This window comes from Pristiophorus japonicus, chromosome 11 (genome assembly GCF_044704955.1).
Source record: "Pristiophorus japonicus isolate sPriJap1 chromosome 11, sPriJap1.hap1, whole genome shotgun sequence".
NCBI lineage: Eukaryota > Metazoa > Chordata > Chondrichthyes > Pristiophoridae > Pristiophorus > Pristiophorus japonicus.
This window is the reverse complement of record NC_091987.1, coordinates 127,961,170-127,988,344: the sequence shown is the minus strand read 5'-3', so window position 1 is coordinate 127,988,344 and position 27,175 is coordinate 127,961,170. Positions and strand designations below refer to the sequence as shown.

At 47.0% G+C, this 27,175-nt stretch overlaps 1 protein-coding gene across 1 annotated transcript in view; it reads left to right on the top strand.

Annotated features, from left to right (window-relative positions):
* LOC139275581 (uncharacterized) overlaps positions 1-27,175 on the top strand; it is a 276,054-nt gene that overhangs the window by 164,499 nt on the left and 84,380 nt on the right. The window contains exons 26-27 of the mRNA XM_070892751.1: positions 7,086-7,190; positions 26,611-26,744. Coding sequence (XP_070748852.1) covers positions 7,086-7,190; positions 26,611-26,744 — 239 coding nt within the window. The remainder of the gene's footprint in view (positions 1-7,085; positions 7,191-26,610; positions 26,745-27,175) is intronic.

Sequence of the window (27,175 nt, the reverse complement as noted above, 5' to 3'; positions counted from 1 at the left end):
CTCATCTGAAACAGTGCAGCACTCCCTCAGTACTGCACTGGATTGTCAGCCTAGATCTTTAGAAGTCTCTGGAGTGGGACTTGCACCCATGACCTTCTGACTCAGAGGCAAGAGCCATGGCTGACACAGATAAACAAGAGGGATTTTAACACTCTCCGCCTGGCAGTAGCACAGTTAAAATAATGGTGGTCGACTTACCTGCTCCTGCTCTGATGCCATTTTAACTCTGGATTTCCGCTGGGCACCTGTCTGAATCAGGTGGGTACTTCACGCATCCCTGAAAATCGGGGCCCTGTGTCGTACAGGGGACGCCCGGGGCAATGTTAACAGCCTGCTGGGCCGAGCATTGGTGAAACCAGGCGGGGGCAAGAGAAAGGGTCCCAAAAAGGTAAATTAACTATTTTGTAGGACTAGGTGTGTTCTCGCAGGCTCCACAAGAATAATATGGACCATTGCTGTTCAGGGCTCCCCTTCCCATGATTCTAACCCCACTCCCCCAAACCTACCTTCCTGTTGGCCGGGTCAGCCTCTGATCGGAGCATGCAGCTTGCTAAATGTATGATAATGAAACTTGCCGCTCAATGGACCAGATCTCCCGCCACAGGTAACTGACAGCTGTCCCACTCACCTCATCGGCCAGCCAGCCAACCTCCCGATAGATTAAAATCTGCCCCAAACCCCCCCCAGTCTTTAGTACTTGGGTAGGGCTGCTATGTTTGGCTATGGGTTTTACTCCAAGATCTAGTCCACATTTGTTACAGGATGAAGTTAACTCTCCAATCCCACTCCTTAATCCTGTTTATTTTGTGGGCAGATTTTGCATTTGTTGATTGGCAAAACCAGTTTGATGCATTTTGAGGGTGGCAGCGTAAGTTCAGTGGGGACACCAAAGTGATGACACCAACATATATGAACACACATACGCATGTATTTACATACACATAAAACATGCCATGCTGCAGATAATTCTCGGATAATGCTCTTAACCTTTCTTTCTCATACATTCTTCCCCACTCGTAGAGATCCTGTATACATAAACAAAAAGCTTTTTAATAGAAACATAGAAAATAGGTGCAGGAGTAGGCCATTCGGCCCTTCGAGCCTGCACCACCATTCAATAAGATCATGGCTGATCATTCCCTCAGTACCCCTTTCCTGCCTTCTCTTCATACCCCTTGATCCCCTTAGCCGTAAGAGCCATATCTAACTCCCTCTTGAATATAGCCCTAGAAATAGTGGATGCATTGGTGATCATTTTCCAACAGTCTATCGACTCTGGATCAGTTCCTATGGACGGGAGGGTAACTAATGTAACTAATGTAAAAAGGGAGGGAGAGAGAAAGCGGGTAATTATAGACCAGTTAGCCTGACATCAGTAGTGGGGAAAATGTTGGAATCAATTATTAAGGATGAAATAGCAGCGCATTGGAAAGCAGTGACAGAATCGGTCCAAGTCAGCATGGATTTATGATGGGGAAACCATGCTTGACAAATCTTCTGGAATTTTTTGAGGATGTAACTAATAGAGTGGACAAGGGAGAACCAGTGGATGTGGTGTATTTGGACTTTCAAAAGCAGAGAGTCGGGATAAACGGGTCCTTTTCAGAATGGCAGGCAGTGACTAGTGGAGTGTCGCAGTGCTCAGTGCTGGGACCCCAGCTCTTTACAATATACATCAATGATTTGGATGAAGAACTTGATTTTGTTTCCGCCAGGTCTGGCACTAAAATTGTGACCAGTTGAGTCTCTCTCCCCTTAAGGACCCTAAATGATTACCCTGAAGTTATAGTTTGCAAGGACTCTCTTTCCATCCCATGCGTTCTACAGTGTGATTATGGTTTCCTTCTAGAGGGCACCTCTAACACAGCAATAGAAGAGGTCAGAATGCCAGGTAAGGCCGGAGGGCTGGAGTGTCTGGGAAGATGGTCTCAAAGATTAAGGCAATCCACTTTCCACCCAGCCTCTCCCCATCCAGTATCGATACACAAATTCTCAACATTTCTTTCCCCCCCACCCCCACTCCCACACCCACACATATACTTACTAGAGTCACTTCCTGCTCCCTGAATCACCTCCCCACCCAACTTCTGAACACTCAGCTAACTCTCCTCACTCCAATACTTGCAACTCCCCTCACTCCAATACTTGCCAATATCATAAGTGGTTCCATTTGCTCGTGCACTATTCCCCTCGCCTTCAAAACTACTGTCGTTACACTGCTCCTCAAAAAAAGGCTTTGACCCTTCCATCTATTTCAACCATTATCCCATTTCTTATCTCTCTTTCCTCTCTGAGGTCCTTGAACATGTTGTAATCCAGCTCAGTGACTCCCTTTTGAAATCCCCACAATCTGCACAGCCCCGGTGCATCACCCTGATCCCCTCAGTAATAGTCACTAATGAGTTCCTCTCTGATTGCAGCAGTGGTACATTGTTCATCAAACATTCCACCCTTTCGCATTGCTTCTTCCCAGTGCTCCACCTCTGGGTAACCCTCCACACATCGATCCACCCCTGCTTGTACGAATGGTGCCAGAACATCTCCAGCAATGACTTCTCCCCCTGCCCCTGCACAATGAGCTCTGAATACATTCAGAATGTCTGTAATGGGTTCATTGCTAGAACATGGGCAGGACCCAGGCACAGCGGAGGAGTGGGAAAGTCATAGCGGAGGTGCGTCAAATGTGGCTACGGGGCCCAGAAGAGCCGAGGGCCCAGGGGCAGCCCGGCCAGCCCACACTGCGATATGTGTGCGCACTAGGTCCACGCAGCAAAGCAGGTCTCCAGTCGTCCTGGTTAACCCTTGCTACTAGATAAAGGCCTAGCTCTGTCAAGCCCGTATGGTGGCTGATGTGCAACGATCATCACACATTAAAAAAATCCACACACAGGCATCTTCCACCCCTGGAGTTCAGGACTGGAATATCGGGTTCTTCATTGAAACATCTATGAACTCATCCCGTTTGAGGGACCGCCTATGATGATGATGACCTTTAGTAAGCATGACTTTTTACTGAGTTGAAATGTCTGTCAGATTGACAATAGATTTAGTTACTGGTCCGTGACTTGTACCTCTATTTCAAGCACCAATTAGAAACTTAATTTTTTCCAGATAGCATTTGTTTTTGAAATTTCCTCTATCCTAAAAAACATCTTTCAAAATAATCTCTGCATTATTACCAAGCAAATTGATATAGGGGCAATAGAATCAGGGAGAAGAATGCTTGGTTCAGAGGTTGGTGTGGGAGAAGTGGGTTTTGATTCGTGTGGCACTGGCACCAATACTCAGGAAAGAGAGAGTTGTTCCGTGGGGATGGACTACACCTAAACTATGCTAGGACCAGTGTTCTAGGGAATGGAATAACTAGGGAGGTAGACAAGGCTTTAAACTAAATAAGGCAGTGGGGTGGGGTGGGGGGGATGGTAGGGAGGAGGAGGATCGCAGTAGAGAGAAATCGGGAATGCTAAAGAGAAAAGAAAAGTTAGCAATTCAGGAAAGTGATTGTGGTAAGGATAAACAGATTATGTCAGGAAGGGACAGAACATACAAACAAAAGAGTGCACTAACAAATAGAGTCCAGGTAAGAAAAAATATCGATAAGACAAATAGGGCTACAGTACAAAATAATGTTAAGATGTCTGATAATGTTACAAAGACAAATCTAAAAGCACTGTATCTAAATGCATGAAGCATCCGTAATAAGGTAGATGAATTAACAGCACAAATAGATGTAAACGGATACGATATAGTTGCAATTACGGAGACATGGTTGCAGAGTGACCAGGGTTGGGAACTGAATATCTAAGGATATTCGATATTTAGGAAAGACAGGCAGAAAGGAAAAGGGGGTGGTGTGGCGTTGTCGGTAAAGGATGAAATCAGCAATAGTGAGAAAGGATATTGGCTCAGAAAATCAAGATATAGAATCAGTCTGGGTGGAGTTAAGGAGTACCAAGGGGCAGAAAACATTGGTGGGAGTTGTCTATAGGCCTCCAAACACTAGTGATAATGTAGGGGACAGCATCAAAAAGGAAATTAGACATGTAACAAAGGTACTACAGTTATTGTAGGTGACTTTAATCTACAGATAGACTGGCCAAACCAAATTAGTAATAATACTGTGGAAGATGAATTCCTGGAGTGTGTTCGAAATGGTTTTTTAGACCAGTTATGTTGAGGAGCTTACTAGGGAACAGGCTATCCTAGATTGGGTATTGTGCAATGAGAAGGGGTTAATTAACAGTCTTGTTGTGTGGGGTCCTTTAGGGAAGAGTGACCATAACATGATTGAATTCTTTATTAAGATGGAAAGTGAAGTAGTCCAATCCAAAACTAGGGTCCTAAATCTAAACAAAGGAAACTACGAAGGTATGAGGAATGAATTGGCTATGATAGATTGGGAAGATTCATTAAAATGCATGATGGTGGATAGGCAATGGCTAACATTTAAGGAATGAATGCATGAATTGCAATAGTTATACATTCTTTTCTGGCATAAAAACACGAAAGGAAAAGTGGCCCAACCATGGCTAACAAAAGAAATGAAGGATAATATTAGATCCAAAGAGGAGTCATACAAAGTTGCCAGAAAAAGTAGCAAGTCTGAGGATTGGGTTCAGTTTAGAATTCAGCAAAAAAAAAGGACCAAGAGATTGATTAAGAGGAGAAAAATAAGAGTATGAGAGTAAATTTTCAAGGAACATAAAAACCGACTGCAAAAGTTTCTACAAGTACGTAAAAGAAAAAGATTAGTGAAGACAAATGTAGGTCCTTTACAGTCAGAAACGGGAGAATTTATAATGGGAACAAGGAAATGGCAGAACAATTAAATAAATACTTCGGTTCTGTCTTCATGGAAGAGGACACAAATAACGTCCCAGAAATACTAGGGAACCAAGGGTCAAGTGAGCAAGAGGAATTAAAGGAAATAATTATTAGTAAGAAAATAGTGCTGGAGAATCTAATGGGACTGAAGGCAGATAAATCCCCAGGGCCCGATGATCTGCATCCCAGAGTACTAAAAGAGGTAGCCATGGAAATAGTGGATGCATTGGTTGTCATCTTCCAAAATTCTGTAGATTATGGAACAGTTCCTGCAGATTGTAGGGTGGCAAATGTAACCTCAATATTTAAAAAAGGAGGGAGGGAGGGAGAAAACAGGGAACTACAGACCGGTTAGCCTAACATCAGCAGTAGGGAAAATGCTAGAGTCTATTATAAAGAATGTGATAACGGGACACTTAGATAATATCAACGGGATTAGACAAAGTCAACATGAATTTATGAAAGGAAAATTGTGTTTGGCAAACCTACTGGAGTTTTTTGAGGATGTAACTGATAGAATAGATAAGGGAGAACCAGTGGATGTAGTGTATTTGGATTTTCAGAAGGCCTTTGATAAAGTCCCACATAAGAGGCTAGTGTGCAAAATTAAAGCACATAGGATTGGGGTAATATACTGGCATGGATTGAAAATTGGTTAACTGACAGGAAACAGAGAGTAGGAATAAACGGATCTTTTTCGAGGTGGCAGGCAGTGACTAGTGGGGTACCACAGGGATCAATGCTTGGGCCCCAGCTATTCACAATATATATAAATGATTTGGATGAGGGAACCAAATGTAATATTTCCAAGTTTGCTGACGACACAAAACTAGGTGGGATTGTGAGTTGTGAGGAGGATACAAAGATGCTGCAAGACGATTTAGATAGGTTGAGGGAGTAGGCAAACACATGGCAGATGCAGTATAATGTGGATAAATGTGAAGTTAATCCACTTTGGTCGGAAAAACATAAAGACAAAGTATTATTTAAATGGTGATAGCTTGGGAAATGTCGATGTACAAAGGGACCTGGGTGTCCTTGTACACCAGTCATTCAAAGCAAACATGCAGGTGCAGCAAACAGTTAGGAAGGCAAATGGTATGTTGGCCTTCATTGCAAGAGGATTTGAGTACAGGAGCAAGGATGTCTTATTACAGTTATACAGGGCCTTGGTGAGACCACACCTGGAGTATTGTGTGCAGTTTTGGTTTCCTTACCTAAGAAAGGATATACTTGCCATAGAGGGAGTGCAGCAAAGGTTCACCAGACTAATTCCTGGGATGGCAGGACTGTCGTATGAGGAGAGATTGGGTCGACTAGGCCTGTATTCACTAGAGTTTAGAAGAATGAGAGAGGATCTCATTGAAATGTATAAAATTCTGACAGGGTTGGACAGACTGGATGTGGGGAGGATGTTTCCCCTGGCTGGGAATTCTAGAATAAGGGGTCACAGTCTCAGAATACGGGGTAGGAAATTTAGGACCGAGATGGAGGAGAAATATTTTCACTCAGCGGGTGGTGAACCTGTGGAATTCTCAACCACAGAATGCTGTGGAGGCCAAGCCACTGAATATATTTAAGAGGGAGATAGATAAATTTCTAGATACAAATGGCATCAAGGCATATGGGGAAAAAGCGGGAATACAGTGTTGAGATAAAGGATCAGCCATGATCATATTGAATGGCCATGCAGACTCGAAGGGCCGAATGGCCTACTACTGCTCCTATTTTCTAATTCTCATGCTGTTTAGAAGGCCTTGCTTTTACTCCCCATGGAGAGGAAATGTTACACTGACTGCTAAGTATTGAAACATCATACATACATTCAAAATGAATGTGCTTACATCTGAGTGCTGCAGATTTTTCATGTCTTGCTTTTTTTATTATAAGTTTGCTGCCCAATCTATGTTGTTTGCTGATTTCAGCAGGACAGCAATGGGGTCACTACCAATGGCATCAGCTCTCCTGAGTAACGGAGGATAGAACCGTCCCAGGTTCCTTCCCCCGATTGCTATCCACTGATTCCTGCATGTGTGGCTGTTGGTACTGACAGGATCAGGCTTCGCTGTATTGCACTCCATGGTCGAATAGTCCACAGACATTCACCGTCTGTATTTGCCGATGAAGAATGGCCACTGGGGTGAGGTGCCAGAGAGTAACCTGCACCATGAAACTATACTCCATCTTTAAAAGAGGTGAGAACATTAAGGCAAAAGTTGGAGCATCTGAGATACATTTACATTCTTTTTCTCCTTTTTCAGCTTTTTTCCTCAAATCTTGTCACTCAGAATTCCCAAGATTTTGATGATTTTGGTGGATTTCTTATCAAAGATATCAAAAAAGAAATTAAAAGAGGAAGCAAGTTGGTAAGATTCCGACAGTTATACATGCTTTTACAAATCAAACTATTATATTGGAACCCTAAAGCCATCTGTGATAAATGCATTAATGGTATATTTCAGAACTTGTGATCTATAGTGATAGACATGATCTGATCTGCAAATAGAAAAGGAGTAGAGAATATCTTGAATGAAAAGGAAGGCTTTTATATTCATTGCTACACAAGCATTTAAAGTGGATTTAGTCTCTTCATTCAGTAATGCTTCATATTAGGAGAGAGAAAGTCACCAGCGGACGGGATAAATGTTGGGATCTTATCCTTTTGAAATGTAGGGATCAGACCCAGCCTGTGGATGTCATGGAATCGGGTAGGTGCCAGCGGAGCAGTGCGGCGTAGTCAGTGCCGGTGAACATCCTGAGTAGTGAGTGTGCTTGGGCCTCCTTATAGCCCTGAATTTAATGTAACTTAGTTAAAGTTGACCCCATGACCTCATGTGTTCCATGTTCTTCATTCTTTGTGTGCTGTGGGGTCTTAAAGCTACATCTTTGATTCGACCCAATGGCTAGTAATAAGTCAGAGATAGGTGAAATTATTATCAAACTGATTTAATTTATGCCTATCAATGACCGTTTACCAGCAATGCATTTAGACGACCTCATCGGGTAGTAGAGCTCCAAACCTAGGGGTGATTAGGTCCCTGGTCTTGGGAGGTGGTCAACGCATCGTTCTTCACTCTCCGTCCTCAATTCCACCTGATCCTTAGTAATCTTTATCTCTCTTTTACTTGAATACAACACACCTTAGTCAGAAAGGGATCATCTGTACAGCAAGACCCCTAATTCAAAGAAAGGCCAAAACTTCAGCAGAAGTTGAGCTAACTGCCTGATGTTTGTTTCACCAGGGCCTTTAATCTGCTCACTCAGTTCTCTGAGTATCTCACCTCCTGACTCCTCAAAGCCTTTCCACCATCTACAAGGCACAAGTCAGGAGTGTGATGGAATGCTCTCCACTTGCCTGGATGAGTTCAGCTCCATCCAAGTCAAAGCAGCCCGCTTGATTGGCATCCCATCCACCACCTTAAACATTCACTCCCACCACCACCGGCGCACCGTGGCTGCAGTGTGTACCATCTGAAAGATGCACTGCAGCAACATGCCAAGGCTTCTTCGCCAGCACCTCCCAAACCCACGAACTCTACCACCTAGAAGTACAAGGGCAGCAGGCACATGGGAGCACCATCACCTGCAAGTTCCCCTCCAAGTTACACACCATCCTGACTTGGAAATATATCGCTGTTCCTTCATTGTTGCTGGATCTGAATCCTGGAACTCCTTCCCCAACAACATTATGGAAGTACCTTTACCACTTGGACTGCAGCGGTTCAAGAAGTTGGCTCACCACCTTCTCAAGGGCAATTAGGGATGCGCAATAAATGCGACACCCGCATCCCAGGATCAAATTTTTTAAAAAGGTTCTCTCTTGTGAACGCAGCTATTGTCTGATAACCACCCGTGGTTGGGCCTGTTAGCTTCCTTACTGATTAAACCAGTCCCAGATTCCTTCAGTGCTGCTCACCTATTTAAAGCACATGTCTTGCCAGCTTTCATTCTGTTTTTCTCAAACACCCAGACCTGGGTGCCACATAAAAGGTTACTGCACAAGATAAAAGTTCACGGGGTTGAGGGTAATAAATTAGCATGGATAGAGGATTGGCTAACTAACAGAAAACAGAGAGTCGGGATAAATGGTTCATACTCGGATTGGCAATCAGTAACTAGTGGGGTGCCGCAGGGATCAGTGCTGGGACCCCAACTATTTACAGTCTATATTAATGACTTGGAAGAAGGGACTGAGTGTAATGTAGCCAAGTTTGCTGACGATACAAAGATGGAAGGAAAGCAGTGTGTGAGGAGGACACAAAAAATCTGCAAAAGGACATAGACAGGCTAAGTGAGTGGGCAAAAATTTGGCAGATGGAGTATAATGTTGGAAAGTGTGAGGTCATGCAATTGGCAGAAAAAAAATCAAAGAGCAAGTTATTATTTACATGGAGAAAAATTGCAAAGTGCTGCGGTACAGTGGGACCTGGGGGTACTTGTGCATGAAACACAAAAGGTTAGTATGCAGGTACAGCAAGTGATCAGGAAGGTCAATGGAATCTTGGCCTTTATTGCAAAGGGGATGGAGTATAAAAGCAGGGATGTCTTACTGCAGTTATATCGGGTATTGGTGAGGCCAACCCTGGAATACTGCATGCAGTTTTGTTTCCATATTTCTGGAGTGCATAAGGGATGGTTTTTTAGACCAATATGTCGAGGAACCAACTAGGGGGGAGGCCATCTTAGACTGGGTGTTATGTAATGAGAAAGGATTAATTAGCAATCTCGTTGTGCGAGGCCCCTTGGGGAAGAGTGACCATAATATGGTGGAATTCTGCATTAGGATGGAGAATGAAACAGTTAATTCAGAGACCATGGTCCAGAACTTAAAGAAGGCTAACTTTGAAGGTATGAGGCGTGAATTGGCTGAGATGGATTGGCGAATGATACTTAAGGGGTTGACTGTGGATGGGCAATGGCAGACATTTAGAGACCGCATGGATGAACTACAACAATTGTACATTCCTGTCTGGCATAGAAATAAAAAAGGGAAGGTGGCTCAACCGTGGCTATCAAGGGAAATCAGGGATAGTATTAAAGCCAAGGAAGTGGCATACAAATTGGCCAGAAATAGCAGCGAACCTGGGGACTGGGAGAAATTTAGAACTCAGCAGAGGAGGACAAAGGGTTTGATTAGGGCAGGGAAAATGGAGTATGAGAAGAAGCTTGCAGGGAACATTAAGACGGATTGCAAAAGTTTCTATAGATATGTAAAGAGAAAAAGGTTAGTAAAGACAAACGTAGGTCCCCTGCAGTCAGAATCAGGGGAAGTCATAACGGGGAACAAAGAAATGGCGGACCAATTGAACAAGTACTTTGGTTCGGTATTCACGAAGGAGGACACGAACAACCTTCCGGTTATAAAAGGGGTCGGGGGGTCTAGTAAGGAGGAGGAACTGAGGGAAATCCTTATTAGCCGGGAAATTGTGTTGGGGAAATTGATGGGATTGAAGGCCGATAAATCCCCAGGGCCTGATGGACTGCATCCCAGAGTACTTAAGGAGGTGGCCTTGGAAATAGTGGATGCGTTGACAGTCATTTTCCAACATTCCATTGACTCTGGATCAGTTCCTATTGAGTGGAGGGTAGCCAATGTAACCCCACTTTTTAAAAAAGGAGGGAGAGAGAAAACAGGGAATTATAGACCGGTCAGCCTGACATCGGTAGTGGGTAAAATGATGGAATCAATTATTAAGGATGTCATAGCAGTGCATTTGGAAAGAGGTGACATGATAGGTCCAAGTCAGCATGGATTTGTGAAAGGGAAATCATGCTTGACAAATCTTCTGGAATTTTTTGAGGATGTTTCCAGTAGAGTGGATAAGGGAGAACCAGTTGATGTGGTATATTTGGACTTTCAGAAGGCGTTCGACAAGGTCCCACACAAGAGATTGATGTGCAAAGTTAGAGCACATGGGATTGGGGGTAGTGTACTGACATGGATTGAGAACTGGTTGTCAGACAGGAAGCAAAGAGTAGGAGTAAATGGGTACTTTTCAGAATGGCAGGCAGTGACTAGTGGGGTACCGCAAGGTTCTGTGCTGGGGCCCCAGCTGTTTACACTGTACATTAATGATTTAGATGAGGGGATTAAATGTAGTATCTCCAAATTTGCGGATGACACTAAGTTGGGTGGCAGTGTGAGCTGCGAGGAGGATGCTGTGAGGCTGCAGAGCGACTTGGATAGGTTAGGTGAGTGGGCAAATGCATGGCAGATGAAGTATAATGTGGATAAATGTGAGGTTATCCACTTTGGTGGTAAAAACAGAGACAGACTATTATCTGAATGGTGACAGATTAGGAAAAGGGGAGGTGCAAAGAGACCTGGGTGTCATGGTACATCAGTCATTGAAGGTTGGCATGCAGGTGCAGCAGGCGGTTAAGAAAGCAAATGGCATGTTGGCCTTCATAGCAAGGGGATTTGAGTACAGGGGCAGGGAGGTGTTGCTACAGTTGTACAGGGCATTGGTGAGGCCACACCTGGAGTATTGTGTACAGTTTTGGTCTCCTAACCTGAGGAAGGACATTCTTGCTATTGAGGGAGTGCAGCGAAGGTTCACCAGACTGATTCCCGGGATGGCGGGACTGACCTATCAAGAAAGACTGGATCAACTGGGCTTATATTCACTGGAGTTCAGAAAAATGAGAGGGGACCTCATAGAAACATATAAAATTCTGACGGGGTTAGACAGGTTAGATGCAGGAAGAATGTTCCCAATGTTGGGGAAGTCCAGAACCAGGGGTCACAGTCTAAGGATAAGGGGTAAGCCATTTAGGACCGAGATGCGGAGGAACTTCTTCACCCAGAGAGTGGTGAACCTGTGGAATTCTCTACCACAGAAAGTTGTTGAGGCCAATTCACTAAATATATTTAAAAAGGAGTTAGATGAGGTCCTTACTGCTAGGGGGATCAAGGGGTATGGCGAGAAAGCAGGAATGGGGTACTGAAGTTGAATGTTCAGCCATGAACTCATTGAATGGCGGTGCAGGCTAGAAGGGCCGAATGGCCTACTCCTGCACCTATTTTCTATGTTTCTATGTTTCTATGTAAAGGATATACTTGGTTTGGAGGCAGTTCAGGGAAGGTTCACTAGGTTGATTCTGGAGATGAGGGGGTTGACTTATGAGGAAAGGTTGAGTAGGTTGGGCCTCTACTCATTGGAATTCAGAAGAATGAGAAGTGATCTTATCGAAACGTATAAGATTATGAGGGAGCTTGGCAAGGTGGATGCAGAGAGGATGTTTCCATTGATGGGGGAGACTAGAACTAGAGGGCATGATCTTAGAATAAGGTCCACCATTTAAAACTGAGATGAGGAGGAATGTCTTCTCTCAGAGGGTTGTAAATCTGTGGAATTTGCTGCCTCGGAGAGCTGTGAAAGCTGGAACATTGAATGGATTTAAGACAGAGATAGACAGTTTCTTAACTGATAAGGGATTAAGGGGTTATGGGGAGCGGGCTGGGAAGTGGACCTGAGTCCATGATCGGACCAGCCATGATCGTATTAAATGACGGAGCAGGCTCGAAGGGCCGTATGGCCTACTCCTGCTCCTATTTCTTATGTAGAAACATAGAAGCATAGAAAATAGATGCAGGAGTAGGCCATTCAGCCCTTCGAGCCTGCACCACCATTCAATATGATCATGGCTGATCATGCAACTTTAATATCCCATTCCTGCTTTCTCTCCATACCCCTTGATCCCTTAACTCTCTTTTGAACATATCTAATGAACTTTCTGTGGTAAAAAATTCCACAGGTTCACAATTCTGAGTGAAGAAGTTTCTCCCCATCTCGGTCCTCATCTTACATCTTATCCTTAGACTGTGTCCCCTGGTTCTGGACTTCCCCAACATCGGGAACATTCTTCCTGCATCTAACCTGTCCAGTCCCGTCAGAATTTTATATGTTTCTATGAGATGCCCCCTCATCTTTCTAAACGCCAGTGAATAGAGGCCCAGTCGATCCAATCTCTCCTCATATGTCATTCCTGCCATCCCGGGAATCAGTCTGGTGAACATTCGCTGCACTCCCTCAATAGCAAGAATGTCCTTCCTCAGATTAGGAGACCAAAACTGAACACACTATTCAAGGTGTGGCCTCACCAAGGCCCTGTACAACTGCAGTAAGACTTCCTGTAACATATGTTCTTATGTTAACACTGCCAGTGACTGTTTTTCTGCAAGTTGGATTTTGCTGCCTTTATAACTTACCATTCCCACAGTTTCTGTAGTATTGCTTTCGCTTTCTGCTTGTTTTCCAAGGATTTGGGCAATAGAGGACTCTTTTGTACACACCTCTTGCCCCAAAGCGCTTTATAGCCAATGAAGTACTTTTGAAGTGTAGTTCCTGTTGTATTGTAGGAAACGCGGCAGCCAATTTGCATACAGCAAGCTCCCACAAATGGCAATGTGATAATAACCAGATAATCTGTTTTTTAGTGATCATTGTTGTTATATATGTAAACTTGTATTTATTCTGTACAGCCACCAGAGGGCTCGTCCCCTGGAGTCCCAAGGGATGCCATAATCCCTTGGGAGCACAGGTATTTAAGGAGGCCTCTCAGGTTTGAAAGGCACTCTGGAGACCTGCAATAAAAGACTAAGGTCACACTTTACTTTGCGCTCACAGTGTTCAGTCTGACTCTTTTCTCCTTACATAACAACTGGCAACGAGATACAGATAGCAAACTCCAAGATGCAGAGAACAGTGGGCATCCTGGAGAAATTCTCGGAGGGAGATGATTGGGAAACTTTTGTGGAGCGACTTGACCAATACTTCGTGGCCAACGAGCTAGATGGGGAAGAGAACGCTGCCAAATGAAGGGCGATCCTCCTCACCGTCTGTGGGACACCAACGTATGGCCTCATGAAGAACCTGCTCACTCCAGCGAAACCCACGGAGAAATTGTATGATGATTTGTGCACACTGGTCCAAGAGCATTTGAACCCGAAGGAAAGCGTTCTGATGGTGAGGTACCGGTTCTACACCAGAAAAGGTCTGAAGGCCAGGAAGTGGCGAGTTATGTCGCCGAGCTAAGTCACTTTGCAGGACTTTGCGAATTTGAAGGACATTTGGAGCACATGCTCAGAGACTTTTTCGTACTTGGCATTGGCCGCGAAACCATACTTCGCTAACTTTTGACTGTAGAGACCCCAACCTTGAGCAAGGCCATAGCACTAGCCCAGGCGTTCATTGCCACAAGTGACAATACGAAGCAAATCTCTCAGCACACAAGTGCTGCTACAAATACTGTGAACAAAGTGATGTTATTTTCGAATCGTAACGTACAGGGCAGGTCTCACATACTTGCAGCTGCACGTCCGCAGATGTCTGAGTCCACCATCAAGGGTGATCAATGCAAGGCCATTAACACCTTGTTGGCGCTGCGGGGGTGATCATCGTTTCCATTCATGCCGATTCAGAGAGGACGTTTGCAAGGGCTGCGGAACAATGGGAAACCTTCAATGAGTGTGAAGGCGAGCTGCAAAGCCTGTTAAACCTGCAAACTACCATGTTGCAGAGGAGGACAGATCCACGGAGGATCACGACGAACCAGAGCCTCAGACCGAGGAGGCAGAGGTACATGGGGTGCACACATTCACCACGAATTGTCCCCCGATAATGCTGAATGTTGAATTAAATGGACTCTCGGTGTCAATGGAGCTGGACACGGGCACAAGCCAGTCCATCATGGGCAAAAAGAATTTCGAAAGATTGTGGTGCAACAAGGCCTCAAGGCCAGTCTTAACTCCAGTTCGCATGAAACTAAGAACTTACACAAAAGAACTGATTCCCGTAATCGGCAATGCTACTGTAAAGGTCTCCGACGATGGAGCGGTGCACAAGCTGGCTCTCTGGGTGGTACTGGGCGATGGACTCATGCTGCTCGGCAGGAGCTGGCTGGGAAAGATACGCTGGAGCTGGAACTGGGACGACGTCCGAGCGCTATCACCCGCTGACGACACTTCATGTGCCCAGGTCTTAAACAAATTTTCTTCTCTGTTCGAACCAGGCATCGGGAAATTCCAAGGAGCAAAAGTGCAGATCCACCTAATTCCGGGACGCGACCCATCCATCACAAGGCATCCATCACCGTACATGATGAGAGAAAGGGTAGAGATCGAGCTAGACCGGCTGCAAAGAGAGGGCATCATTTCACTGATCAAATTCAAGGAATGGGCCAGTCCTATTGTCCCAGTCCTCAAGGGAGACGGCACCGTCAGAATCTGTGGCGATTACAAAGTAACGATCAATCGTTTCTTCCTACAGGACCAACACCCACTACCAAAGGCCGCCGACCTCTTTGCAATGCTGGTGGGAGGAAAGACGTTCACGAAGCTGGATCGGACCTCAGCCTACATGACGCAGGAGCTGGAGGAATCATTGAAGGTCCTCACCTGCATCAACACGCACAAAGGTCTTTTTATTTATAATAGATGCCCATTTGGAATTCGATCAGTGGTGGCGATATTCCAGAGAAACATGGAAAGCTTACAGAAGTCGGTCCCGCACACTGTGGTTTTCCAGGACAACATCTTGGTCACAGGTTGGAACACAGTCGAGCACCTGCGGAACCTCAACCGCGTGGGGCGCAGGTTACAACGCTCAAAGTCTGTTTTCCTGGCGCCTGAAGTGGAGTTCTTGGGAAGGAGGATTGCAGCGGACGGCATCAGGCCCACCAACACGAAGACGTAGGCAATTGAGAACGCACCGAGGCCACAGAACGTGACGGAGCTGCGGTCGTTTCTGGGACTCCTGTACTACTTTGGTAACTTCTTACCGGGTCTCAGCACACTGTTAAAACCACTGCTGATAAGTCATTACAATACAGTATAAATGCACACGAGGCCCATACTTGAGAGAAGGTCACTCTGTAACCAGTTACCTTTATTACCAAGACCTCAAGTGATGAAAGTGGGTGGAGCTTCCCCTTTTATATCTGAAAGTCCAGTTTCGGAGTGTCTCCCACAAGTTCAACCCCTTGTGGTCAATGTTCTCAAGGTGTACAACTTAGGTCAGCTTATACAATGATAGTTGAATACATGACATCACCTCCCCTTATTGGGATCTTATTGGGATCACAGGTTAAGTCTCTCTGGCTCCCTTGTAGAGCGCCTGAGTTGGGGCTCCGGTTGTTGGGCGCTGGCCTGAGTGTCTGCTGTTTGTGGTGCCTCAGACATATCCGGACTGCCCACAGTGACTGGGCTCTCCTCCACTTGGTTCCGGTGTTCGATCACCTGTGGTGGAGTAAACTCTACGTCGTGTTCTTCCTCTGCTTCTTCTATGGGGTTGCTGAACCTCCTTTTTCTTTGATCCACGTGTTTGCGGCTGATTTGTCCATTGGTAAGTTTAACTACCAAAACCCTATTCCCCTCTTTGGCAATCACAGTGCCTGCAAGCCATTTGGGCCCTGCAGCGTAATTAAGGACAAAAACAGGGTCATTGACATCAATACATCGCGCCCTCGCTTTCCTGTCATAGTAGTCACATTGTGACTGACGCCTGCTCTCAACAATTTCTTTCACAGTAGGGTGTATAAGGGATAACGTGGTTTTGAGCGTCCTTTTCATTAGCAGCTCTGCGGGTGGAACACCTGTGAGCGAGTGTGTTCGGGATCTATTGGCCAACTGGAAGCATGATAAGCGGCTTTGTAGGGAACCCCCTTGGATTCTGAGCATCCCCTGTTTGATTATCTGTACTGCTCGTTCTGCCTGGCCGTTTGAGACCAGCTTGAACGGTGCCGTTCTGACATGGTTGATTCCATTGCCTGCCATGAAGTCCTGGAATTCATTGCTTGTGAAGCACGGGCCATTGTCGCTGACCAAGACATCCGGTAGATCATGGGCGGCGAACATTGTCCGTAGACTTTCTACCGTGGCAGAGGATATGCTTGAATTTAAAATGCTACACTCAATCCATTTGGAGTAGGCGTCTACTACAACCAAAACCATTTTTCCCATGAAAAGACCGGCGTAGTCCACATGGATGCGTGACCATGGCTTGGTGGGCCAGGACCAGGGGGTAAGAGGGGGCTTCCCTGGGTGCGTTGCCCAGCTGAGCACACGTGTTGCACCTGCGAACACAAAGTTCCAGGTCTGCATCTATCCCTGGCCACCAAACGTGTGACCTGGCAATTGCCTTCATCATGACAATGCCCAGGTGCTCATTGTGAAATTCCCTGATAAACACCTCTCTGCCCATCTGGGGCATGACTACTCGGTTACCCCACAGTAGGCAATCAGCCTGAATCGAGAGTTCATCCTTGCGCCTATGAAACGGTTTAAATTCCTCAGGGCATGCCCCGCACGTGGCTGCTCAGTCCCCATTCAGGACACATTTCTTAACTAAAGACAGTAGCGGGTCTTTATTTGTCCAAACTTTAATCTGATGGGCTGTCACAGGTGAGCCTTCGCTTTTGAAAGCTTCAACAGCCATGACCATCACAGCATCATGCTCAGTTGCCCCCTCAGTGGTGGCTAGTGGGAGCCTGCTGAGTGCATCGGTGCAGTTTTCAGTGCCCGGTCTGTGTCGAATTGTGTAGTCATAGGCGGCTAACATAAGTGCTCACCTCTGTATGCTGGCCGATGCATTTGCATTTATGGCCTTGTTGTCGGCCAAAAGGGACGTTAGGGGTTTGTGATCTGTCTCCAGCTCAAATTTCCTGCCAAACAGGTACTGGTGCATTTTTTTTACTTCATATACACATGCTAGTGCTTCCTTTTCTACCATTCCGTAGCCCCTTTCTGCCTGGGACAGACTTCTGGAGGCATAAGCTACCGGCTTTAACTGACCATTGGCATTCACATGCTGCAACACACACACCCGACCCCATAGGACGACGCATCACACGTTAAAACAAGTTTCTTACACTGGTCATATAACGTTCACAGTTTGTTGGTGCATAACAAGTTGCGTGCTCTATCAAAAGCCCTTTCCTGGCTGTCCCCCCAGACCCAATCGAGACCTTTGCATAGGAGCACATGTAGCGGCTCTAACAGCGTGCTCAATTTGGGAAGAAAGTTACCAAAATAGTTCAGGAGCCCCAGGAACGAACGCAGCTCCGTCGTGTTACGGGGTCTGGGTGCTCTCTGGATCGCTTCCGTTTTGGACGCAGTGGGTCTGATCCCGTCTGCTGCTACCCTCCGCCCCAGGAATTCTACCTCTGGAGCTAAGAAGACGCACTTCGCCTTTTTCAGTCGCAGCCCTACCCGGTCCAGTCTGCGTAACACCTCCTCCAGGTTGTGGAGATGTTCTTCAGTATCGCGACCCGTGATGAGGATTTCGTCTTGAAAAACCACCGTCCTTGGAATCGACTTGAGGAGGCTTTCCATATTTCGTTGAAAGATCGCGGCGGCCGAACGAATCCCGAACGGACATCTGTTATACTCAAACAACCCCTTGTGTGTCGTGATGGTGGTCAGCTTCTTCGACTCACTCGCCAGCTCCTGGGTTATGTAAGCTGAGGTCAGGTCCAATTTTGAAAAAAGTTTGCCACCGGATAGCGTCGCAAAGAGGTCCTCCGCTCTCGGCAGTGGGTACTGGTCTTGGAGTGACACCCGATTGATGGTGGCCGTGTAATCGCCACATATCCTGACCGATCCATCCGCCTTGAGCACCGGCATGATCAGGCTCGCCCAGTCACTGGCGAGATGATGCCTTCCCTCAGCAGACGGTCCAATTCGCAGTCTATCTTTTCCCGCATCACGTACGGCACCGCTCTGGCCTTGTGGTGTACTGGCCTGGCGTCTGGATTTATGTGAATCACTACCTTGGCCCCCATGAAAGTTCCGATGCCGGGTTGAAATAATGAGTCAAATTTGTCCAGGATCTGTGAGCATGATACTCGCTCCACAGAAGAAATTGCATTGACATCGCCCCATTCGCAGTTCATGACAGCAAGCCAACTCCTCCCCAGTAGTGCGGGATCATCCCCCGGGACAATCCAGAGTGGCAACCTGTTCTCCGAATCTTTGTGGGTCACGACTACCGTGGCGCTGCCTAGCACCGGAATGATCTCCTTTGTATATGTCCGTAGCTGTGCGTCAATCAGCAATAACTTTGGCCTCCTGGCCTTGGACACTCTCAACCTTTCGAACTGTTTAATACTCATCAGGGACAGGCTGGCCCCTGTGTCCAGCTCCATCAATACTGGGATGCCATTGAGGAGCACTTTCATCATTATCGGTGGCGTCCTGTTATATGTACTATATATGTGCTCCACACGAACTCGCTGAACTTCAGCTTCCAGCAATTTCCCCCAGTATTCATTTGGTCTCGTAGGGCTTACATCAGGCCCGTCCTCTTCGTACATCAACCTGGCTGCAGGCTTCCTGCACATACACGCCAAGTGACTGCTGACGTTGCAGTTTCTGCAGGTATATTGCTGATACCTGCAAGCTCTGGCTGGGTGTTTGCCTCCACAGCTCCAGCATGAGCTGGAGGCCCCGTTGTTGGAAACAAAAGGTCCATTATCAGTCGATCGTCTCTGACTGTCTCTGTAACTGTCCTTAAACGCATCATTAACAGGTGTTGATGGCCCCATTACTGGCCGCTTTGTCCATTGCGATGGCATGAATCGCCGTTCAGCTTGCCATTGTCTCTGTTGAATTCCCCCTTTGGGTTCAACTGCATGCTGGGGCATGTCCGATTGCCCTTGTCTGCCGAGAGAACTGTTTACCGCATTAACAATGTTGACTCCCTGGTCGTTTGCTGCATTTGAGCCAAGATTTTTGTCATACATTATTCTGGTCTCTTCCTCCCCTGAGATAAAGGTCTGGGCTATCAGAGCCGCTGCTTCTAAGGTCCAGTCTTTGGTCTTAATCAGTTTCCTGAAAACCCCAGCGTGCCCGATGCCCTCAATTAAAAAGTCTCGCAGCATCTCCGCTCTGCATGCATCTGTGAACTTACATAGGCTCGCCAGTCGCCGGAGATCTGCCACGAAGTCAGGAATGCTTTGCCCTTCTCGCCACCGGTGTCTCGCCATGTGCATGCTGCTCGCCGGTTTAAGGTGGTCCCCGATCAACTTACTGAGCTCTTCGAACGTCTTGTCTGCCGGCTTCTCTGGCGCTAGAAGGTCCTTCATCAGGGAGTACGTTCTGGATCCACAAACCGTCAGGAGATGAGCCCTGCGTTTGTCGGCCGAATCCTGTCCCAACCATTCCTTAGTGACAAAACATTGCTGTAGTCTCTCAATAAAGTCGTCCCAATCATCACCAACACAGTACCTCTCTTCTGTGCTGCTAGTGGCCATGTTTGCGTGGTTTAAATCCCAGTTTCTTGTCGCCAATGATATGTCCTTACTATACAGTATAAATGCACACGAGGCCCATACTTGAGAGAAGGTCACTCTGTGACCAGTTACCTTTATTACCAAGACCTCAAGTGATGAAGGTGGATGGAGCTTCCCCTTTTATACCTGAAAGTCCAGGTTAGGAGTGTCTCCCACAAGTTCACCCCCTTGTGGTCAATGTTCTCAAGGTGTACAACTTAGGTCAGCTTATACATGGGCTACAATAATAGTTGAATGCATGACAACTGCATGTCTTACTACAAAAAGGGGACGAATGGGTTTGGGGCAAAAGCCAAGAAAAGTCCTTTGTAAAAGCAAGAAAATTGTTATGCTCAAACAAATTGCTTGTGTTGTATGATCCATGTAAACGTTTGGTACCAGCATGTGATGTGTCGTCATATGGCATCGGGTGTGTATTGCAACAAGCTAATGATTTTGGGAAACTGCAATCGGTTGCTTATGCATCCAGGAGTCTGTCTAAGGCTGAGAGAGGCTACAGCATGATTGAAAAAGAAGCGTTAACGTGTGTCTCTGGGGTAAAGAAAATGCATCAATACCTGTTTGGGCTAAAATTCGAATTGGAAACTGACCATAAGCCACTAATAGCCCTGTTTTCCGAGAGTAAAGGGATAAATACCACGCATTGGCCCGCTTCCAGAGATGGGCGCTCACGTTGTCCGCATACAACTACACCATCCGCCACAGGCCAGGCACAGAAAACTGCGCCGATGCTCTCAGAGGCTGCCATTGCCCACCATGGGGGTGGAAATGGCGCAGTCCGCAGATTTCGCCATGGTTATGGAAGCATTTGAGAGTGAGCAATCACCTGTTACTGCCCAGTAGATCAAAACCTGGACGAGCCAGGACCCCTTATTATCCCTAGTCTAATGCTGTGTGCTTCACGGAAGCTGGTCCAGTGTGCCAGTGGAAATGCAGGAAGTGATAAAGCCGTTCCAGCGGCGCAAAGATGAAATGTATATACAGGCAGACTGTCTTCTGTGAGGCAATCGAGTAGTGGTTCCCAAGAAAAGCAGAGACACCTTCGTCAATGACCTCCACAGTACCCACCCAGGCATGGTAATGATGAAAGCAATAGGCAGATCCCACGTTTGGTGGCCCGGTGTCAATGCGGACTTAGGAGTCCTGCATTCACAGATGTAATACATGCTCGCAGTTAAGCAATGTACCCAGGGAGACGCCGCTAAGTTTATGGTCTTGGCCCTCCAAACCGTGGTCCGGGGTACACGTCGACTATGCAGGCCCGTTCTTAGGTAAAATGTTCCTTGTGGTTGTAGACGCATACTCCAAGTGGATTGAATGTGAGATAATGTCGGCTAGCACGTCCATTGCCACTACTGAAAGCCTGCGGGCCATGTTTGTCACGCACGGCCTACCCGGTGTCCTAGTGAACGACACCGGGCCATGGTTTACCAGTGCTGAGTTCAAAGAATTCATGACCTGTAACGGGATCAAACATGTCACCTCTGCCCCATTTAAACCAGCGTCCAATGGTCAGGCAGAGAGAGCAGTGCAAACCATCAAGCAAGGCTTGAAGAGGATAACTGAAGGTTCACTGCAGACTAGCCTATCCCGAGTCCTGCTGAGCTACCGCACGAGACCACACTCACTCACTGGGAATCCCACCTGCTGAACTGCTCATGAAAAGAGCACTTAAGACAAGGTTCTCGTTAGTTCACCCTGATCTCCATGAACAGGCAGAGAGCAGATGGCGTCAACAAAGTACATACCATGATAGCGCAAATGTGTCATGCGAGATTGAAATCAATGATCCTGTATTTCTATTGAATTATGGACAAGATCCCAAGTGACTTCCCGGCACTGTTGTGGCCAAAGATGGGAGCAGGGTGTTTCGGGTCAAACTTTCAAATGGCCTCATTCACCGGAAACACTTGGACCAAATCAAACTCAGATTCACGGACTATCCTGAGCAACCCACCTTGGACCCTACCTTTTTTGATCATCTAACATACACACCGGTGGCAACCGGCACCACGGTTGACCACGAAGCAGAACCCATCATCCACAGCAGCCCAGCAGGACCCAACACACCAAGCAGCCCAGCAAGGCCAGCTGCACAGCAGCCCAGCAATGGCCCAACAAATGATTCAACAATACCAGCTTTCACACCGAGATGATCAACCAGGGCAAGAAGGGCCCCCGATCGACTCACATTGTAAATAGTTAAACTACTGACTTGGGGAGGGGGGGAGGAGGGGGAGAGGGGGGAGGGGGGGGAGAGGAGGGGGGGAGGAGGGGGAGGAGGGAGGAGGGGGAGAGGGGGGAGGGGGGGAGGGAAGAAGGAGGGGGAGGAGGGGGGAAGGAGGAGGGGGGGAGAGGGGAAGGGGAGGAGGGGGGAAGGAGGAGGGGGGAGAGGGGAAGGGGAGGAGGGGGGGAGGAGGGGGGGAGGGAGGGTGGGGGGACGAGAGGGGGGAGGGAGGGTCAAGGGATGCCATGGGAGTGGAAAATAGAAATCAGATCAGTGCAAATATGGAGTCCCAAGGGATGCCATAATCCTTTGGGAGCACAGGTATTTAAGGAGGCCTCTCAGGGGTTGGAGAGACACTCTGGAGACCTGCAATAAAAGACTACGGTCACACTTTACTTTGAGCTCACAGTGTTCAGTCTGACTCTTTCTCCAAACATAACAATCATCATCATATGCAGTCCCTCGAAATCGAGGAAAACTTTCTTCCACTCTAAAAATGAGTTCTCAGGTGACTAAACAGTCCAATGTGGGAATTACAGTCTCTGTCACAGGTGGAACAGACAGTCGTTGAAGGAAAGGTGGGTGGGGCAGGTTTGCCGCACGCTCCTTCCGCTGCCTGCACTTGATTTCTGCATGCTCTTGGTGACGAGACTCAAGGTGCTCAGCACCCTCCCGGCTGCACTTCCTCCACTTAGGGCGGTCTTTGGCCAGGGACTCCCAGGTGTGAGTGGGGATGTTGCATTTTATCAATGTGGCTTTGAGGGTGTCCTTGAAGCCTTTCATCTGCCCACCTTGGGCTCGCTTGCCGTGCAGGTGTTCTGAGTAGAGCGCTTGCTTTGGGAGCCTTGTGTCAGGGTGTGGTCAATGCTTCGATGCTGGTGATGTTAGCCTGGTCGAGGACGCTAACGCTGGTGCATCTGTCCTCCCAGGGGATTTGCAGGATCTTACAGAGACATCATTGCTGTTATTTCTCCAGCGATTTGAGGTGTCTATTGTATATGGTCCATGTCTCTGAGCCATATAGAAGAGCGGGTATCACTACAGCCCTGTAGACCATGAGCTTGGTGGCAGATTTGAGGGCCTGGTCTTCAAACACTCTCTTACTCAGGTGGCCAACGGCTGCGCTGGCGCACTGGAGGCGGTGTTGAATCTCGTTGGCGATGTCTGCCCTTGTTGATAATAGGCTCCCGAGGTATGGAAAGTGGTCCACGTTGTCCAGGGCCGCGCTATGGATCTTGATGACTGGGGGCTAGTGCTGTCTGGCGGGGTCAAGCTGGTGGAGGGCCTTTGTCTTACAGATGTTCAGTGTAAGGCCCATGATTTCGGACGCCTCAGTGAAGCTGTTGACTATGTCCTGGAGTTCAGCCTCTGAATGTGCGCAGATGCAGGCGTCGTCCACGTACTGTAGCTCGACGACAGAGGTTGGGATGGTTTTGGACCTGGCCTGGAGGCGACAAAGGTTGAACAGGTTCCCACTGGTTCTGTAGTTTAGTTCCACTTCAGCGGGGAGCTTGTTGAGTGTGAAGTGGAGCATTGCAGCGAGGAAGATTGAGAAGAGGGTTGGCGCGATGACACATCCCTGCTTGACCCCGGTCCGGACGTGGATTGGGTCTGTAATGGATCTATTGGTAAGGATCACGGCCTGCGTGTCATCGTGAAGTAGGCGGAGGGTGGTGACGAACTTTTGGGGGCAGCCGAAACAGAGGAGGACGCTCCATAGTCCCTCGTGGTTGACCGTGTTAAAGGCCTTTGTAAGGTCAAAGAAGGCCATGTACAAGGGTTGATGCTGTTCCCTGCATTTTTCTTGCAGCTGTACAAATCATGTCTGTTGTACCCCATAGAGGACGAAATCCACACTGTGACTCTGGGAGGAGCTCCTCAGCCACAGGGAGAAGACAGTTCAGGAGGCTTCTAGCGACGACTTTCCCAGTAGTTGATAACAGGAGATTCCTCTGTAATTGCTGCAATCGGACGTCCCCTTTTTTAAAGATGGTCACGATCACTGCACCTCTGAGATCTCCCAGCATGCTCTCCTCCTTCCAGATGAGAGAGATGAGGTCATACATTCGTGCCGATAGTTCCTCTCTGCCATACTTTAGTGCCTCAGCGGGGATTCTATCCGCTCCTGTTGCTTGTTGTTCTTAAGTGGGCGGATGGCCTTTTCTACCTCGTGCCTGGCTGGGCTTTTGCTGAGATGGTGGTGGGTAGCATGCTGCAGGATGGAGTCGAGGACACACAAAGGCAGAATCTCAGTTAAGGAGATCTTTGAAGTGCTCCTTCCAGCGGGACCTGACTGCCTTGGTGTCCTTGATGAGTGTCTCCCCGTTCTTGGCCAGCAGTGGGGTGGGGCTTGGGTGTTTGGGCCGAAGGTGGCCTTGACTGCAGTGAAGAATCCTCGCACACCATGGCTGTCAGCCAGCTGCTGAATCTCCTGTACTTTCTCCACCCACCATCTATTCTTTAGGTCATGGGTTTTTTGTTGGACCTCGGCCTTAAGCTGTCTGTAATGCTGTTTTGCTGCTCCCAAGTTGGGTTGTTGTTTTAGGCTCAGGAATGCCCGATGCTTGTGATTGATTAACTCTCGGATCTCCTGATCATTCTCATCAAACCAGTCCTGGTGTTTCCTGGTTGAGTGACCGAGCGTCTCTTCGCAGGCATTGGTTATGGAGGCCTGGAGGGCAGACCAAGCGCTGTGGGCATTCTGCGTCTTGGGGTCATCAAGGGGCGCCAGGTTAGCAGTGAGGCGCTGGCTGTACAGGACTCTCTTAGCTGGGTCTCTGAGTGCCCCGGCATTGACTTTTTTGCGGCACTGCTTCTGCTGTCCCCTCTGCTTTGGGGCTATGTTAATGTCAATGATTGATCGGATTAGGCGGTGGTCCGTCTAGCAGTCTTCAGCTCCTGTCATGGTGCAGGTGATGTGCACATCCTTGGCTTGGACGATGGCATAGTGATATTGGTTGAAGGATAAATATTGGTCAGGACACTGGGAAAAATGCCCCTGCTCTTCTTCGCGATTATGTCATAGGATTTTTTACATTCACCTGAGAGGGCCTTGGTTTAACATTTCATCCCAAAGACGACACCTGCAACAGACCAGCACTCCCTCAGTACTGCACTGGAACATAAGAACATAAGAAGTAGAAGCAGGAGTAGGCCATACGGCCCCTCGAGCCTGCTCCGCCATTTAATAAGATCATGGCTGATCTGATCATGGACTCAGTTCCACTTCTCTGCCCGCTCCCCATAAACCCTTATCCCCTTATCGGTTAAGAAACTGTCTATCTCTGTCTTAAATGTATTTAATGTCCCAGCTTCCACAGCTCTCAGGCAGCGAATTCCACAGATTTACAACCCTCTGAGAGAAGACATTCCTCCTCATCTCAGTTTTAAATGGGTGGACCTTATTCTAAGATCATGCCCTCTAGTTCTAGTCTCCCCCATCAGTGGAAACATCCTCTCTGCATCCACCTTGTTAAGCCCCCTCATAATTTTATATATTTCGATAAGATCACCTCTCAATCTTCTGAATTCCAATGAGTAGAGGCCCAACCTACTCAACTTTTCCTCATAAGTCAACCCCCTCATCTTCAGAATCAACCTAGTGAACCTTCTCTGAACTGCCTCCAAAGCAAGTATATTCTTTCGTAAATATGGAAACCAAAACTGATAGGTCCTTACTATACAGTATAAATGCACACGAGGCCCATGCTTGAGAGAAGGTCAGTCTGTGACCTGTCCTTTATTCCTTAGCACTCCAAGTGATGAAGGTGGGTGGAGCTTCCCCTTTTGTACCTGAAGACCCAGGCTAGGAGTGTCTCCCACCTAGTGGTCATTGTTCTCACAGTGTACAATTTAGGTCAGATTATACATGGGTTACAATGCTGGTTGAATACATTACAAAAACTGTACGTAGTATTCTACTGGAATGGAGTGAAGGCCCAGGGCTACTGTACTGTGAGGGAAAGAAGAAAAAGAAATGCACTATTTTGCATCTCAACATATCCAAAGTACTTTACCTGGCCAAAATTTATCCCTCAACCAACATCATTAAAACAAATGATCTGGTCATTGTCGCATTGCTCTTTGTGGTGCCTTGCTGTGCATAAATTGGCTGCCACATTTCCTACATTATAACTGACTATGCTTCAGAAGTACTTCATTGGCTGTAAAGTGCTTTGGAATGGCCTTAAGTCTTGAAACGGGCTATATAAATTCAAGTTTTTCTTTCTTTTGCTCTCATCAAACTCCAATTTCTGTTCTTGTTTCAGAAATGCTCTTTATGCAGGAAGAAGGGGGCTACTGTTGGATGTGAAGTGAAAAACTGCAAAAGGTGCTATCACTATCCATGTGCCATAATCGACAATGCAAGAATAATTGAAAAGGAAGACATTGGTATTTACAGGTTGCTATTTTTTCAGTATTTTTTCTTTTAGTAACATCTGAAAATGTTCTTTAAGGGAACATGAATTGGACCAAAAATCAGCAAGATGCAAATCAGTTTGTTTTCAGGTCAGTCCTTGAGCCAAGCGATGTTATAAAATGTTAAATGGCAATAATGCAGGATCCAATGGCAACTTGCTTTCTAAATTTCTGAACTCTCATTGGTCCAATTGCATTACTGAAGTCCTGTAATGAATCAGTAATTTTACTCACAAACATATTCAAGGTACAGGACACCTCCTGTAAACTTTGCACCATTACCTTGTAAAACAATGACTTTAATTACGAAAGTGGAGGATAAGTTGCCCCCTGGCCCTGCCAAACTCAGTAAACGAATGTGCCAGCTTTTATTCCTCTCTTTAAAAACCTTGCTATCCCTGACTTTTCTCTCCC